The 17,743-nt window shown below is 29.7% G+C and overlaps 1 protein-coding gene across 1 annotated transcript; it reads left to right on the plus strand.

Annotated features, from left to right (window-relative positions):
* Positions 1-14: 14 nt before the first annotated feature.
* LOC113385653 (autophagy-related protein 2 homolog A-like) lies at positions 15-14,099 on the plus strand. Its single transcript, XM_026623503.1, is given in 30 exon segments — positions 15-20; positions 477-645; positions 715-861; positions 932-1,034; positions 1,107-1,518; positions 1,521-1,595; positions 1,597-1,667; positions 1,750-1,898; positions 2,075-2,233; positions 2,427-2,524; positions 3,349-3,539; positions 3,680-3,970; positions 4,147-4,209; positions 5,880-6,060; positions 7,192-7,292; positions 7,402-7,589; positions 7,673-7,796; positions 7,886-8,037; positions 8,285-8,451; positions 8,665-8,815; positions 8,935-9,119; positions 9,210-9,314; positions 10,269-10,351; positions 10,492-10,729; positions 10,921-11,095; positions 11,227-11,418; positions 11,773-13,137; positions 13,235-13,389; positions 13,492-13,650; positions 13,801-14,099. Coding segments are annotated over 30 exon segments (5,889 nt in total). The 3' UTR covers positions 14,035-14,099.
* The last annotated feature ends 3,644 nt before the right edge of the window (positions 14,100-17,743 follow it).

Raw genomic sequence — 17,743 nt, forward strand, 5'->3', positions numbered from 1 at the left:
TTGCCTTTTATTTGATGTATGCCCTTGAAGAACTTACTCATATATATATATATATATATATATATATATATATAGACTACAGCCTCGGGCTCGGTCACATAAACTACGTTCTCTGTGCAAAATATATTATATATTTCACAAATATTTTGCTATGCTCTGTTCAACAAAATAATAATAAAAAAAACAAGTTAGTGTATATATAATAGTGCAAAATTATGTGCCTTGCGCTAGCTACTGATGTAAGACCATATTTATATCCACTGATGATGACATAAAATACTATGTCGAAACGTTTGGAAAAATTAAAGATTAACTTCTAAATCTTTGCCTTTTATTTGATGTATGCCTCTTTATTTTATATTGATGATATGTTTCAACGTCGAACAAAAAATCCCCAAGATATATATATATATATATATATATATGTATATATATATATATATATATATATATATATATTTAAATTATTTATACAGGCTATTAACGAATTGTGTACTAGTCAAGGACTGCCAATAGAAATACTTGAGGGTCATGTTGCATCAGTTTCAGTCAGTATTCCCTGGAGTGCTCCATTATCTGATGACAGTTTTGTTGATGTTTCTGGTTTAGTAGTCACCATTCGCCCTAAAGCTCGAATTGATCATGGTATGAAATGTCATTAATTTAAGCCTAAGCTATTATAAAATATGATTAAACAGTCATGTTACATATTAGGAACATCTGTACTTGAATCAATGTGGTCTTCTATGTCAAGCTCTATGCAACTCGCAAGAGATTGCTTGGAAAAGGAAGGAATTTCTGTATCAGCAATGGGACAACCCTTAGAGGGGCTAGAACACTTCGCACAAACCATTGACTCTAGTAAACTTTAATTTTGTGCTATGTTTATTTAACGTTACAATATTTAATATTAATTTAAGATTTTTTTTAGTATTGACAAGAATAAAAGTACGTTTAACTAACTCCATTATAAAGCTAGAACATTGTCCAAATAATGGGAATAATTGCCTCACTCTACAAATCAATATAAAAAAGTTAGTAAACTTTGATATATTAAAAAAAAATTATCAATGGGATTCTGTATTAAAAAATTATTGTGATTTTAGTTTAGAATATTTTGATGAAGCTGGTACAGATGTTTCAAATGATGATAATGAAGAAAACAAAAAATATGTATACTCATCTTTTACAAATCGACACATTGTCATTGAAGGAGTTTCTTTTTTCTCAAATGAAGACATTTTGAAATATGATGAAGAAGAACATTTATTACAGAAGCAAAGCTTTACTTCACAAAGTGATAGTATCATTAATGACAATACAAACCTACAATCCACAAACGATATATATTTCAGTTGTGAAATGAATTCAATTTTAAAAGAAAGCACGACAAAAGAATGCGGAGAAGAAGACAAGATAGATCGTGAAGAGTTATCTTCTAATAATGAGTTAGATACATCTCCTGAACCCATATTGTTTGGTCAACTTCTTGGTAGACAAGAAATCCAAATTAAAATTAAAAGAAGCAATCGGAGTTTATTGTCGGTCCAAAAGTACAACTTGATGTTTCTTTGGGCTCTTTAACGTGTTTTTTAAACTCCGAGGCAACTACATGCATTAATTGAAATATTATCTGCCTTGAGCAATCCAGAATCTGATAATATAAGGTGTGCATTTTTATATTAGTTAATTTCAAAATTTAATGAATTTTATATTGATCTTATATCATTATCAAGGATATTATTTTAGTGGCAAATCTGGCCGAGGGCTGATTACAAAACCAATGACTTCAGCACATTTTAAATTGATTGAAGAGGACTTACAAGCAAGACTTAAAACGCCACAGAGTGTTTTATCTGGTATCTCTAATGTTCATAGGTGGTCTGCAGCTCAAATAGGTAATTGATTTTTAAAACTTTGTTAAAACTGGATACTTTTACTAAACTGGGCGTTTTTTATATTAGACTGTTTACCCAGTAACAATTGTGAATAATAATATATGTAGATATATAAATTATTAACATTTAACTTTCTTAGATATGTAAGATATTTTTGGCAAACATGTTAATTTTAGATGATGAAGGAGATAATGATCCAGAATTTCAACCATTTCGAGGATTTGGTATGTCAGACTCTATTATGTCAAATAACAGTACACTGTCAATGACGAGCTCTATTGGTTCTAGCATAAGCCAAACTAGTTCTCGGTTGAGTAATCAAAATAAACCAAAAGGTATTTTTTGAATTGTTAATTATATTAAAATAGGTCTGGTAAGATATTGTGATATCTTTCATTCAAGGCATGGCTACCATATTATTCTTATTATATTAATATTTAAATTAAATAACCATATAAAATTTTTAAATATTTTACATAATTCAAACTTAATAGAAAATGGTTTAATTGATTAGCATTTTATATGAAGGGAGCTTAGATGGAGTATATGTGGGCAATGAAAATGGAAATGAAATTTCACATTATAACTTTCGACTAGCTTCACTTGCAGTAATAATTTTACATGAGGTAATTTGCATATAAAATATGGTATACAGTAGTACCCCAACTTACGAGTGACCTAAGATACGGGTGTTTTAAGATACGAGCCGTCAAAGGAGAGTTTGGCGACGAATATGTAAACTTTTGTCAGTTTCAATAATGATTTTCCTGTCATAGAAATATTTTGGCTGTTCTATAATAGAAATATATATTAATAGTTTAATAGTTCAGAAACTATATATTAATAGTGATTATACAGTAATATATGATGACTATTTGCTTTGTGTACATGTACAAAATATTTACTTTTATAACCATGGGTTCAAGAAAAGGGCCATGTCTCTTATATTGAAGCGCGAAAATATTGAAAAAAATGAGAATGGCGATAATGTACAGGCGTAACACATTATTAGAGCTCGAAAGCATTGTTTATAAAAACCATCCCGAAAAAAGTTGCAACTGTTTTAGAATGGGAGTTTTTTTTAACAAAACATGTCTAACTCATTTCCGCAATATCATGAATGAACTGAAAAAAACAATATTTAAATTAATAACTATAATTATAATTAGTTATTATAACTATAGTAAATTTATTTTAAGTATTCAGAAAACTTAACAAACAACACAGTGCTTGAATGGTATTTCAATTTATTTATACAGGAAAAATTGCTTCGAGATACGAAACGATTCAATATACAAGCAGAATAAATTAAACAAGTATTTCGGGGTACTACTGTATATATATATATACACATATATATATATATATATATATATATGCAAAATATTTTTATAATATATTTTTCTAAATATATTTTTTCATTTTTTTATATTTCCTTATTTTGTTAAAGGATGTATTAAACACATCAACAGGACTCCGAAATATTGAAGAAACTAGATTATGCAGAAATAGCATAGAGCAATTACGAACATTGTCTCAAGACTTTTTTCAGACTATGGGATTATATTCAGCTTTTGGTTCTAAAGATTTTTCAAAAGCTATAGAGTTATTCAATAATGCTTGCGGACTCAATCATATAAGGTAACATTCTGTTAGCAAAGTACTCGTATATATCATGCTAATGAAGGAGTCTTATTATTAGAAATACTGAGAAGTTTATTTTGATTACACTATTTTCATTATTATTTTTTATAAAATATTTATTCAATGCTTCTTTCCAGATTACTTGCTGCGCCTGTGATTGTAGAAGGTCACGAGAGAAAAAGTGGTAGTGGGTCTTTTCTAGAAATCGATGCTACCGCTGCAAAATTAGTTTTGCATGAATTAAGACCTAAACAAAAAAATACTGATTTTTTAATTCCACTTATAGAGTTTTCACAACTGAATAAATTAGGTCACGTGGTTCTTATCACAAAACCACAGCTCAAAATGAAATTCAAGATGCTCCAAAAATCAACTTCATCAAGTTTAAGTAATAGAGGTCACAGAAAATTTCCTCGGTCTGAGTTGAGGTGAATAAATATATTTCACATTTTATACAGAGCACTTTGGAACTTAATAGTATTAATTTCACCTATAGTGTTTGTTAAAGCTTGAATTTTTGCTTAAAATTCTTGTGCTGAATGTTTTGTAAAAATTTAAAATACTGTTTTTTGTTATTACTTTTAATATTTAATTTTCTGGGCAGTATATCCTTGGAACCATGTTCTTGTGAGGTGGATATAACCATTATAGACAGGATATCAGCATTGTTCATAACTCCTATTTGGACAACTTCAAAAATATTTCGATGAGGAAGCAAAGCTCTGTTGACATTATATAAACCCGGACAGTGTAGTGAATTCAAGCTGATTTGTGATGAAATTCAAGTAAAACTTAGGCAAGTATTTAGAATAACTAATATAATAGAATACAATAGGATTTTAACAGAGAGGAACTGTTATACACATTTGCTATACTTTTAATAATCTCTTTTTTTATTTGTATATATATATATATCCGATATATATATATATATATATATATATAAATATATATATAAATATATATATATGTGTGTGTGTGTGTGTGTGTATATATCTTAGAACTCGACGTCGAGTCGAAATAGGGCGATAGTATTGATCATCACTATTAGGGAATGCAATACCGGTATGCCGAATTACCGGTAAACCGCCCGATTTTTTGGCGGTATTTTTACCGGTATTTATTCGAAAAATACCGGTATTTTCGGTAATTTTACATAAGCACTATTTGATACATAAGACCCTAATGTTTAAATTTCTCAGAACAAATTTATCTTTAAATACAATAATCGCATTAACAGCTATATCTTCACGTGCTTCTATAATATAAACAAATGTCAAATATTTTCTCAACTCGTCATTAATCTGAATATGTATTGCTTTCCAAAGGGCTTCATATCGTGTTACAATAAATAGAATAGGACTGATAGATAATTCAGTTTGTTTCATCTTTTGTAAAAATGTAACAGTTCTTTAAGTGATATTTGCGCCAAAATATTTTATATCATACTGCGTAATCTTTATTCGTTTCTAACTTTATACGTAACAATTATGATAATTACTAAATAATCTCGACAAAGTATCCGATCTTAAATTAGTGTAGAAAAATTATTTTTTGAAAAATATTGGAGATTATGCTAATTTAACACATCGGATACAGACAGCACAGTTTATTATAATAATGTAATATGATCTTTATGAGTTTTTGGTCTTTCTCACTCATACATTTGTTTTGGTGAAAAGTACTCAATATACTAGATAGTGATAATGAATTATTAAATTGCATATACTTTTGTTAAATTATTATTTAAAATAAATTTTTATTGTTTTATTTTATTGTTTAGTTTTATTTGTACTAGTAACTTTCAATTTGTTTACGTTTGTCGAAGATAATAAAAATACCGATAATTTACCGGTATTCCGGTTTTAAAATGAAAAATTACTGAAATACAGGTATTGAAATTTTCTATCGGTATTGCATTCCCTAATTACTATCACGAAAAAATTACAAAAAATTCTTTTTTCATGTAGTTTGAAATGTATCAGCTCTTGAGTGCAACCTAGAGCTTTGGCGAACCTTGACCATTTTCAGTTATTGTGGTTAATTTTTATTGATTTTATTCATATAAAGTTTGGATCTGTAATCGTAAATAACATTTTTAGGACCAAAACTAAAAATATTGACGTAATTGCTCCAAGTTTTCAAAACTTAATTAAAACTGCTCTATTTTTATATGCTCTCTTTTTTAAAAAAATGTACTAAAGTTGTTGTGGCAAGTTTCATGAAAACTTTCATTTTTTCATATAGTTGTGATCAATGAGTTCTGGGTGGACGTTGAGTTCTGGTATATAAAGAGAGAGGGAGAGGGAGAGCTTATGTATGAATATTTATTTATAGATTTCCAGTTGTTGATCTTAGGCCTAAACATGATCCATTGAGACCACCGTGGTGGGATCGCAATATTCACTCGGACTATGCAATTATAACACTTAAACAAACTAGTGGAAAAATTAACTCTATTGCAAATAATGGTCTCAGATATGAACTACAATGTCAAGAGGTCTTTATAGATTATGTTGTAAGTTTCAGGTTATTTGTTATTTAACATATCAATTTTTAATAGTGGCCGTAAATATAAAAAATATAAAAAATCGTTTTAAAAAAAAACACAGCAATCTCGACTTACGAGTGACCTGACATACGAATGTTCGTTTGCTTTGACATAGGAGCAAAATTGGAGACAGAAGCTCTGACAAATTGAAAATGATTATACTGAAACCAACAATGATTTGATATTTACTGAATGATAAACCAACAATGATTTAATATTTTGCCGGTCTTATGATAGCAAATTATTATTATTTTTATTATAATATTTTTATAATATAATAGCGTAGTAATTTACGCACGCAAATATATCGAGGATTATTTTAACGTTCGAAATTATGACTATACATCAATAGTGATTGTACAGTTAAATATGTTGAGTTCGCATTTTTGCTTTTTCTATGTTTACAAAATATTTATTTTTATAACCTAAAGGTCTAAATAAAAGAGCCATGTCTTTTCTATTAAAATGTGAAATTATTGTAAAATATAAGGATGACGAAAATGTACTAGCATGACACATCATAGATATGTTCTTTGTTTAAACATAAGGAATTGATAAATGGTATAACTCCAGCTAAGGACCTTATAATGATTATTGATTTATAAGCAGCTTTCTGACCTTAAAACGTATGTGTATGAAAATCACTACTAAAAGTTTATACAGTTTCAGCATTGATAGTTGTTCAATTAAATATGTTTAACTCATTTTTGCAATATCATGAATGGGCAGGGGAAAAAATTAATAAAAACAAATTTAGTTTTCTTCATTTAAACAATTTAACAAAAACCACAGCACTGGAACAAATTAATGAAACTTCAATGTAATTGTTTGCAAAAAATTGCTTTGAGAAACGAGCAATTCGATATACGATAGTGATTACAAAACGTATTAAACTTGTATGTCGGGGTAACGCAGTTTGCTAAAGTTATTTATTAAATTGTTAATTTGGGCTAACATGGAATTATAAATAAAATGGTTGGTTTATTAATAAATCTGCCACTGGTTCTCGAATTGATTATTTATAATGTTTTTTGCGATAGTTTATTATTAATCATTGTTTATACTTAAGAAGTAAATTATCATATTTTTATTTAATAGGAGGCTGAATGCAATAAAAGGATTTCTATTGCTCATGCTGGTTCAAAGGGCAAGCTTACAACTTCAAAAGTAAATATAGAGAATGATACAGATTGGCCAAGGTTTGTTGTGTGGTAATCTTCTTTATATTATTTATCTAGAGTAATTATGCAATTGTAAACACAAATGAAAAATACTTCCTGCCGTTCTATGCCATGGATGTTTTTCCAGATTTGTATTAGAAGTGCATCCTTCCAAGCAAAAGTTCTCTTTGGAATCTTCAAGTGATAGTGATCTTCCTACTATAGATCCCATGCTAGCCTCTATAGGCGGTGCTCTTAAAAATAATATGGAAATCAAGGATCCGTCACCATTTAGTGCTAAAAGAATGATACACAGAAGCGACACTTCACATATAGGTAATATTAATTATTTAAATCGATAATAAAAATTTATTCAATTTAAAATATGCATTATATCATAAAATTTTGGCACTTATTAGGTGAATCTGATGAACTTGTAATCCCCGGAACAAGATCGGAAATGAAACAATTTAGCGAAGCTGCAAAATCAAATTCTTTAATGCAAATTGAGCTGTCACTACAATATGTATCAATTCATTTAGGGTAATTTAAAATTAAGTTATTAAATTCAATTGCCACTTATTTTAATTATTAATGGTATAAACTCATGCTTGCCATTTCTTTATTTTTAGCTCAAAACACATATATGAAAAAATTTACAATCATATAAATACAGATCTCTTGTTATGGGAACCATGTGCATCTTTTATTTCATCTGCTTGTACTGGCAGCATTATGCAGGATATACCAATATTTTCTTTGTGCAAGAGTGGTATACATTATGGTAACATATTATTAAATTATTTTTACTAAAAAGTGAAAATTTTATTTGAATCTATTTTATATGATCTTACATTTTGCAGCATTATCATATGAACATACTACAGTAATAATAATTATTATTCACAAGTCACACTATAACATTGTCATTTAATTTGCAGAAATATTATGATCACTCAATTATTTAATATTAATTATTCATGTCTCTAAAATGAAAGGATTTTATGTATTATTTACATATTTCATCTCAGATTCAGAAAGCAGTACGCATGAGTCTGACTCGGATTCAAACAGTGGCCTCCAATCAGTATTTTATTCTGTGTGTGATCGTAAAACTTTGAATTCATGTAATGAACATAATATAAGTTTCAATTTGGATATAAAGCAAGGATTACTCACCATGTGTGCACCTGTCAGAGTAAGTTTTTATTACACTTGGATTGATCAAACTTTCTTTTTGAATTTTTAAAACTCTGTGAATATAAATATCAGAACTCAATGGATCTAAATATATAATATTCAAAATAGTTAAAGAATAAATTCTTTCATCATAATTATTATAATTAATATATTTATATAATATATTTATAATTTACTTATTAAATTGTTTTCAATATTTTATAATTCTTAGGATACTGCCAATCATGTCATTCCTGGACAACAAGGTGAATTTGTTATTCGCACTGGTGAGCTATCAATGTTTTCTGTATCTGGTTTCAATGGTAATGCAGAACTTGGCTTTGTTTGCGTTCAAGCTAAAGATACGGAAATATATCATAGTGGTAATTATAAAATATATTTTATATTATATACATACATACATAATATATATATATATATACATATATATATATATATATATATACAAGTTCAAATTAAAAATTAATTCCTATTTAACTAGGGTTACATTCAATACCAGAAACTTCACAAGCTTTACGATTAGTTGATTGTTCCCTACCTAGCTATATCCAAAAAACAATTCTGCCTGATTCTGAGCACCACTATCGAGATCTTGATGATATTGATTCTAGAGATATGGTTACTGTAGCCTTAAAGATTCAAGCAAATCATGAATCTAAATTGAAGGTATACATGTAGTTTATCTGTATTAGAAATAGTTAAGTTGATTACTTAGTGATGTTTATTCATTTTCTTTTTTTTTTTCTTTTTTATTAGCATATATGCACTGCTATAGGAGTTCAGGAAGCAATGCTAATGCATAGATCAGCACCACCTGCTCACACCTGGCTCACACAATTAATTGATTTATTTGATGTTCAGGTAATTTTTTTTCCAAAAATATTCTTTTTACTCTGTAACTTTAAATCTATGTGATTGAACTACTTGGCGCCCAGAAAATTTGAAATAATTAAATAATTAATTGTTCCAAAAGTATCTTGAACAATATTCCATTTCACTATATGTGTAGCACAAAAATTTTTGTGTTATTTGCTGCATTATAAAAATGTACTTCTCTGTTTCTTTTTCTTTAAAGTGATTATTGAGTTAAAGAACATACTAAAATATTACGGCCCTACGGCAATCCGTTCAATTTTAAAATTCATGAAGTTTGAAAAAATTAGCAGCACTTTTTGACATGAGTCAAAATTATACATTTTATCATCTTTTTCCCCAACACGGTTGAACAAATTTCAAAAGTTTACAAACCAATCAATGATACTGGATAAGCATTTACAATGCTTAGTTTTTTTTATATGATCGGCTGAGCCGTTTCTTTAAAATTAGCAGAAAGGTGCAAATATTTTTGTTTACGATTCAGCTTAAAATTCTGATCCTTTGAAATGAAATTATTGGATTATTTAAAGCTATTCGATAGATATCATTTAGAAAAGGTGCTGTTTCAGTCTTTGTAATTGAATGTTTAAAAAAAATCGACGATTTTAATTAATCTTTGTATGGTGAAGAGTTTATAGTCTTAATGTAATACTAAAAGTGGTTCAATTATAATCTTTAATTAAAATTTGCATTAACCGCCTGCGATTTTAGATAATACTACTTAATTGAATAATCTGCAATAGTTTCTCACATTATGTAACCCTACAGCAACTCGGCCTACTTATAACTTGATATATTGATTTCTTATTGAGTCGATTATTTTCACATTTCGGGAATTTCATGCAACTTATATCTTGAGGCAAAATGCCACTTGAAACTAGTTAAAAATTTCTATCAATAGACCATATATTTAACACAGTTTATTTTTTGTTCCTGAAGGATCTTCCAGTTCAGGGGTACGAGCCTTCTAATGTTATTACTGAAATACATTTACATGTTTGGGATTCAGCAGTAGAATACAGGTATATAATCATAAATTTTCTGCAATGAAAAATTGTGGAAAAATGATTATACAATTTTGACACACTTATATTTCTAAGACATTAATAATATTTTATTCACATATATTTCTTATGAATGCAGTAATTTTGAAACTTTGTAGACCCTTACATCTGCCTTTACGTGCCCGAGTAACACTTGGAATGTTTTCAATGAGCAGTAACATTATAGCTCAAAGCACTGGGGTTAATTTGAGGTTTATGGCTGAGGATTGCACATTACAACTTGCTGATTTAAATCATTTATCGACAAACCATATTAAACTTAATCTTAAAGATTTAATTTATGTTACTGTTGTAGAACTTGGGTTATTTGAATTGTCTCTGAGGCTCAATGAGAAGGTAACACCATAAGATATGTATTAATTCTTAACAGGTTAATGAATAAAATATTTAGGGTAATACATCTTTGTTTCTAGATATGATTGTTTTCTTTTGCTCTCAACAATTTATTATTTAAAAAAATTTAATTTAGGGATAATGAAAATTAGTTAAACAATCTGTTCTGTTTATTCAAACATTTTTAATTCTAGGGTACTAAAAATTGCCCTAGAGTAGATCTTCGTGCTTCAAATAATGCTCTGCTAATTAAAACTTGTGCAGACAGTGGCAGAGCATTAGCTCATCTTATTGCTTATATAGCTGAAGAAGGTGATCTTCAGTCCACCAATCAAGATCCAACTTCGTTGCCAGCTTGTGTACAACCAAGTAAGTAATAACAAATTACTTTTTCATATAAAAGGATGTAGTTAGATCTGTTTTATATATTTAAAATTGAAAATTCAATGAACATATAAATCAAATCAGATAATAACTGTCTTCATCAATTAATATTATAGGTGATGAAATTTTGTTGGAAGATGGTCAAAGTTTGCCTACTGCTCAGTCCAAAAAATTAGAAGAAAAAGTTAATGAGCTGATGGCTGAAGCTATGTTAGAAAGCTTGAGAGTTTCAACAACAGAAAATGAATCGGATATTGTACCAAAAGGTGTAGAGGTGTTTTTTTTTCCAGATGAAGCGAAAGAGCCAAGTGAGTGCTAATTAATTTAAATTTATTATAGTTAACAAAATAAACGTAGTGTAATACAAAAACAATTAAAAAAATAATGTTTTTTTGTTTAAATCATGTTTTTCACTTTTAATAAGTTCATGGGCTATTTATCAAATAATAGATATTTTAAAATTTTGTGGTTTTTGTTTACTTTTTATTTTAATTTTACTCTACTCTGACTAATGTAACGAAATAAACTATGCATTAAATTAAATTTTACCTCATGTATAAATCTATATATCATTTCAAAATCGTTCATCTGACTTTTTGGTTTTTAATTTTAAAAACTTTTGTCTTTTAAATATTGGTTATATAAATATATTTATATTTTAGAATTGTCTAATGTCGAACAATGTGAAACCAATACATCTACTTCCAAAAATAATATGGCTAAAATTGATAAGAAGAAGAAACTATCGACGGGTGATGATTTCTGCATCGTTGGCGACGAATCCGGTGTGGGGGTTTATCCGAAAAATGGCCATCCGAAAGTGCGATGGCTTACTAATGAACCATTTCATATAGTAGATAACCATTTTACTATACCCACATCAAAGACTGATTTTTTAAAAGCTCCACGTGATTTTCCAATGGCTCTCTTTCGGTATACCTTATGTGAGGTTACATTTACTTGGTTTATGTATGGTGGAAATGATTTTGAACAAAGTTCAGCAGTAGGGTCTAGTAAACGAAAGGTGGTTACTATAGACGAAAATATTAGTAATAATTCTGTGAGATACCAAGTATCTGGTTCTAAGAATATAAACATAATTCGTGATGATGTCTATGGAAAATCTAAAGTGCTTAAGAAAAGCAATGGCAGCAATCGTAAAGAAAACGTATTGGTAGAAGTTCATGTAAATAAAGTAAGATTTACACATGAAACTTACCCAGATCAAACCAATTATGCATCTCGGCAGGTTCTTTTAATTGGCGATTTAGAAGTTAGAGATCGTCTTGAAGTTTCTCAAATTAATAAATTGCTGTATCAGCAATCGAGTGAACAGCGACCAAGACAATCTCATGCAAATATGATAACAATTAAAGCAACACATATGCGCCCAGATCCGCACCAGGCAGCACAGGAATGCAGTTTGCGCATTTCTTTACTACCTTTAAGACTTAATATTGATCAAGATACCTTGCTATTTTTAATTCAGTTCTTTAGTGAATTGAGTGGGTCTCCAATAGAAACAAGTAAATCTAAAGTAGATCCTTCAAGTACACCAACGTCTCGTCATTCAACACCCACACATCAAATACCTATTATGACCATTGAAGATTCAACAATTATTTCTGATCCTGAAAAATTAGTTTCTGAAAATTTAATGCTCTTATTAGATGATCAAGTGGAAGATGAGCGAAAGGATATTGATTTAAAAATAAATACTTTAAGTGGTGAAAACGTGCCAATATATTTCAGAAGTATAATTTTTAGTCCCGATGTGCCTATAAGGTTAGATTACAATGGAAAGCGAGTGGAACTCTCACATGGACCGTTAGCAGGTTTATTAATGGGCTTAGGTCAACTGGAATGTTCAGAACTAACTTTAAAAAGAATTACTCACAAGCATGGCATTTTGGGCATTGATAAACTCATGAACTTCCTCATGCAACAGTGGCTGCAAGATATAAAAAAACGTCAATTGCCATCACTGTTAGGTGGAATTGGACCTATTCATTCGTTTGTTCAATTGTGTGAGTTCATAAATTTTAAAATACTTTAAAGTTTAAATATATTTTAAAATTTTCATCTTTTTAATATGTTTTTGACTTGTTGTTTATTTATATGAAGTCCAAGGCATTCGCGATTTATTCTGGCTTCCAATTGAACAATATCAAAAAGATGGCCGCATTGTCAGAGGACTACAGAGAGGTGCTAATAGTTTCACTGCCTGCACAGCTTTAGCAGCTCTGCAAATTACGACAAGAATCATTCATTTGATCCAGGTAGGTTTTTACTTTTTTTTAAACTTCTGCGTTTTGTTTGTATCTTTCTCTTACTTATTTTATAACGTTATTATTCTTACAATTATAATATTCTATTTTTAGGCAACAGCCGAGACTGCTTTTGACATGGTATCACCTGGACCAAGTGTTAAACGCGGTTCTCGATCAGGAAAAAAAAGAACTCGCCGGGGCCGAGCGCCTATACATCCTCCGCAGGATATTAGAGAAGGTGTTGTTAATGCCTATCAGCTGGTCATTGAGGTAAAAATTATATTAAATGATCTATGAAAGAAAGTAATCTAGATGTTACATGTTTAAAACTATCATTCAGATAATAAAAATTTTACGCGCAAATATATACATACTGACTGCATAATCATTTATTATCTGGACTCCATATTTTAATTGCAGGGCCTAGGTGATACGGCTTCTAATTTGGTTCATGTAGCTTCGGTTGAGCATTCGCACAAAGGTGTTAGCGGAGCAGTTGGCGGCGTACTCAGGCAATTACCACCCACAGTTGTGGCACCACTAGTTATTGCTTCACAGGCTACTCAGCATGTTTTGGGAGGTGTTACAAGTCAATTGGTACCCGATGCCAGAATAGACGCAAAACAAAAATGGCGATTGGATGAGCGACATTGATTGCTAATGAAAAATTTTCAATGCTGCCTTGAACTGCTAGTTTTATTTCTGTTATAAAAGAATGTCCGTACACATGAATATACATGTTATTGATTTATAAATATGTTATTGTGATAAAATTTTATGATATTGATTTTTATTAATATAAATTGTGTAATTGATAAAAAGAAATATGGCTTTATTGATATATGCAGTTTTAAAATAAATATGTTTTTAAATAATTAAGGATATTTTATTTTCCTTATAGGAAAAATGTTATCACAAATTTTGCTCAGAAGCCTTTGTTCTAAGGAAATATTCAAGCAATGTTTTGCGTTATCAGTCTTTTCCGGAGATTTTGTGTCAACTTCAATGACAAGTGCATTTTGCCTTTTGCATGTTGACATATGAACATGTACAAAAGACGTATGGATTGTAACATAAATTTTTAAAAGAAATTTGTTTTTTTATTGATGTTTTGCCGGATTATTAGACATTATATATATATATATATATATATATATATATATATATATATATGTATATATAAAATTATAAAATTATTTGAGGATTCGATAACTTGTACATATTATTATTATAATAGTTTTTATAATTTTATGCATAGCTGGGCATTAACTCGTTAATCCGTTAATCGTTAATTAACGAAGTTAACATTTTGATTAACGGATTAACTCTTAAGTTAACTTTTGAAAATGTTAACGGACACGTTAACTTCCGTTAAAATGCCAGAAGTCCGTTAATCGTTAATCCAATGCCCAGGACCGTGCCTGGCCAGCGTGCAGTGCGTGCACCGCACGCAGGCGGCCGCCTTTTGAGACGGCCGAGGGGCGGCCAAATGAAAAAAAGAACAAATTCAAAGACGGCCATAACAAAAAATGGTCGAAATAAATAGCTGTTGCATTAAAAGTCTACTGAATTAAAAGGCGGCCAAATTAAAAGACTGTTGGATTAAGAGGCGGCCAAGCTCAAAGTCCGCTGAACTCATTCGCTACCGTAAAGTCCGCTGTATATATCTAAAAGACCAAAATTACGTACTAAAAATCAGCCAAAGGCGGCCCTATTGAATGCGACTCTGTTTCTAAATAATTTATAAGTTATAAACTTGGTGTAAGTGGCAACTTTGCCTAAATCAAGTTGCATGAAGTATCCAACATGTGTTAATAATCGACTTAACAATGAAAATATATTAATTCATGAGTACATTGCAATGTGAAAAACTATTGCAGATTATTCAATTTTGTACAAATTTTCTAAAAATATTAGTTATGTTTTATAAATAGTTTAAAAATTACATATTATTAAACAAGAAACAAACTGTAGTAAATTAAAAACAAGATCCAAATTTCCAAAGCAATTTGTTAATCAATAACTGAAAAACGACTCGTCGATCATTGACAAAATTTAATCAGCAAGATTCTCAAATGGAAAACGTTTGTAATGGTTTTTGAATTTTTAAAATCAATTCACTAATTAAAAATTTGAGACTTTTTTGAAAATTCTAAAGGCAAAACTAAGCAGCACGAGTGCTTATCGAATTTACGAATTTTGACGATTTTTCAAATGGGATTGTGCATTTTTGAGAAAAGGTCCACTAAAGATGAAATTTTGACTCACGTAAAAAAGCGCCGCTCATTTTTGCAATCTTTGATAGTACAGATTTTAAAAATTAAAATGACTTAATGTGGGTTGAAATATTTAGTTATCTTAGAGACCATGATGACTATCGCCAAAAAAGTTTTATAAATATCATCGTAAAGCAATATTCAAGAATTAAACACGAAGAAACGAACCGACCGATCTCTTAGAAGTAATCAGCACGATTCCTAAATGATATCTTTCAAACAGTTCCTGAATTTTTAAAATCGATGCAGAATTTTTGGCTAAAACGTGTACAATAAATTTTATATTTTTCTGTTGATTAGAAACAGCTTGGCCGATTGTCGCACAAAACTGACAGGCGCTAGTCATTATCTAGTTACATCAAATGACTTTTAAACTTTTGAATTGGATTTAACCGTTTTTGAGAAAACGTTGCCGAAAATTCAAAAATCAGAATGACTTAAAATGTCGAGAAAACTTGAAAATTACAAGACGATTTTTTTCGTGAGAACAACATATTGGATATTTTCCTATTATGCTATTTTTAAGGGCGGCCATTTATATGCTCGCACGCAGGCGGCCACATACCCAGGCACGGCCCTGCCAATTATTACTATTTACCGCACGGCACAGCTTTAGCCAATGCCTTATTAAATGACATAGAGAAAAGATTTGGACCAACGATGCTGCATTCTTCGGGGAACAGATATTCATAAATCAATTTATTAAATACAATACTGCTATACCCTCAAGTGCTGCAGTTGAACGTTTGTTTTCCACGGGTAAAGACATTTTGACACCAAAACGAGCCTCGCTTTCAGACGAGAACTTCAACATGTTAATGTTCATGAAGAGAAATATGCACCTAATACCCGACGCTTAACCCGTCGCGCGTTTCCTATTTTTCGCAAAAAAAACTCTTTCCCTTTATTTAGAAAAAAATTCTTGTAAAAACAATATGCAATCATAAAAACAGAAAGTTGACCAATAGCGTTATTATCACGGTGTGTGCATAAAGCGCGTCGCGCCATTAAGGGGTTGAATTACACATTTGAATTATACAAGTATTTTGTTTTATTCATAACCTGTTAACTTCCAGGACCTAAACCAATAAGTTTTTTAAGTTCACTAACGCAACAATATAAAAATGTAATTTTACACATATTAACGGATTAACGATTAACGTTAACTTGCGTTAATTATTCCGAAATGTAACGCTTTAACGTTTAACGAAGCTAACTTTTTTTGTAGCGGATTAACGATTAACGAAGTTAACTTTTTGATTAACGGTGCCCAGCTATGATTTTATGGTATACAATTTATAATATTATTTTAAGTTTGATTTAAGTACAAAATTTAAATCAAACATTAAAATAATTTTAGCAAAGAGTTTTATATTTTCAAGCAAATCTAATCACTTTGAACAAATTTTGATGAATATAAATGGATTTTGCGAAGATTAAATTTTTTGTTTGAATTTCGCGCTTTAAATTGTACAAGTAGCCGCTGCGGTCACTTTGCTAACTTCAGTCATTACAATTGTCAAAAAGAATTTTGTGAATGAACTTGTTCTCGCGTTAATTAAGAATTTTTAATTAAATTCTTGATTAGATTTAATTAATTTGTGCATCAAATGGTGTAATTAATTTAGTAAAACAATCTGATATAAAAAATTTAACGTGGAACGGTCATAAAAAGCCAAAAAATGGATTTGTGTGGAAGTGCTTTGGCGTACCTTGATTTGTCATAATTATCTTTTTCAGGGCCCCTATTTCGAATTATTTCTATAACCAAATATTTTACTTACAGGCAGTGTATCCTTTATTTATATATGCAATTATCAAATGTATAATTTATATATGTATGTGTATGCTTTTGTAGATTATGCTTAAACATTTCCACCTCATATCTATTTATAATCGAGTTTTAAGTTCACAAAAGTCTCTAATGTGAGTCGTATATTGTGCAAAGACTTTACTCATCCGGTAACAGAATAAATATGTATTCGAGTGATTTTATAAAGAAGTGATTTTGTGTCGAGTACTAGACGTTTCTGGCAGGTGCTCCAGAAGGAGCTTCTGTGTTCTGGCAAAAGCTGCAGAGGATATTC

Source organism: Ctenocephalides felis, unplaced genomic scaffold (assembly GCF_003426905.1).
Source record: "Ctenocephalides felis isolate EL2017-DRISC unplaced genomic scaffold, ASM342690v1 CF-g0.4_SCAFFOLD_00845, whole genome shotgun sequence".
NCBI classification, from domain to species: Eukaryota; Metazoa; Arthropoda; class Insecta; order Siphonaptera; family Pulicidae; genus Ctenocephalides; species Ctenocephalides felis.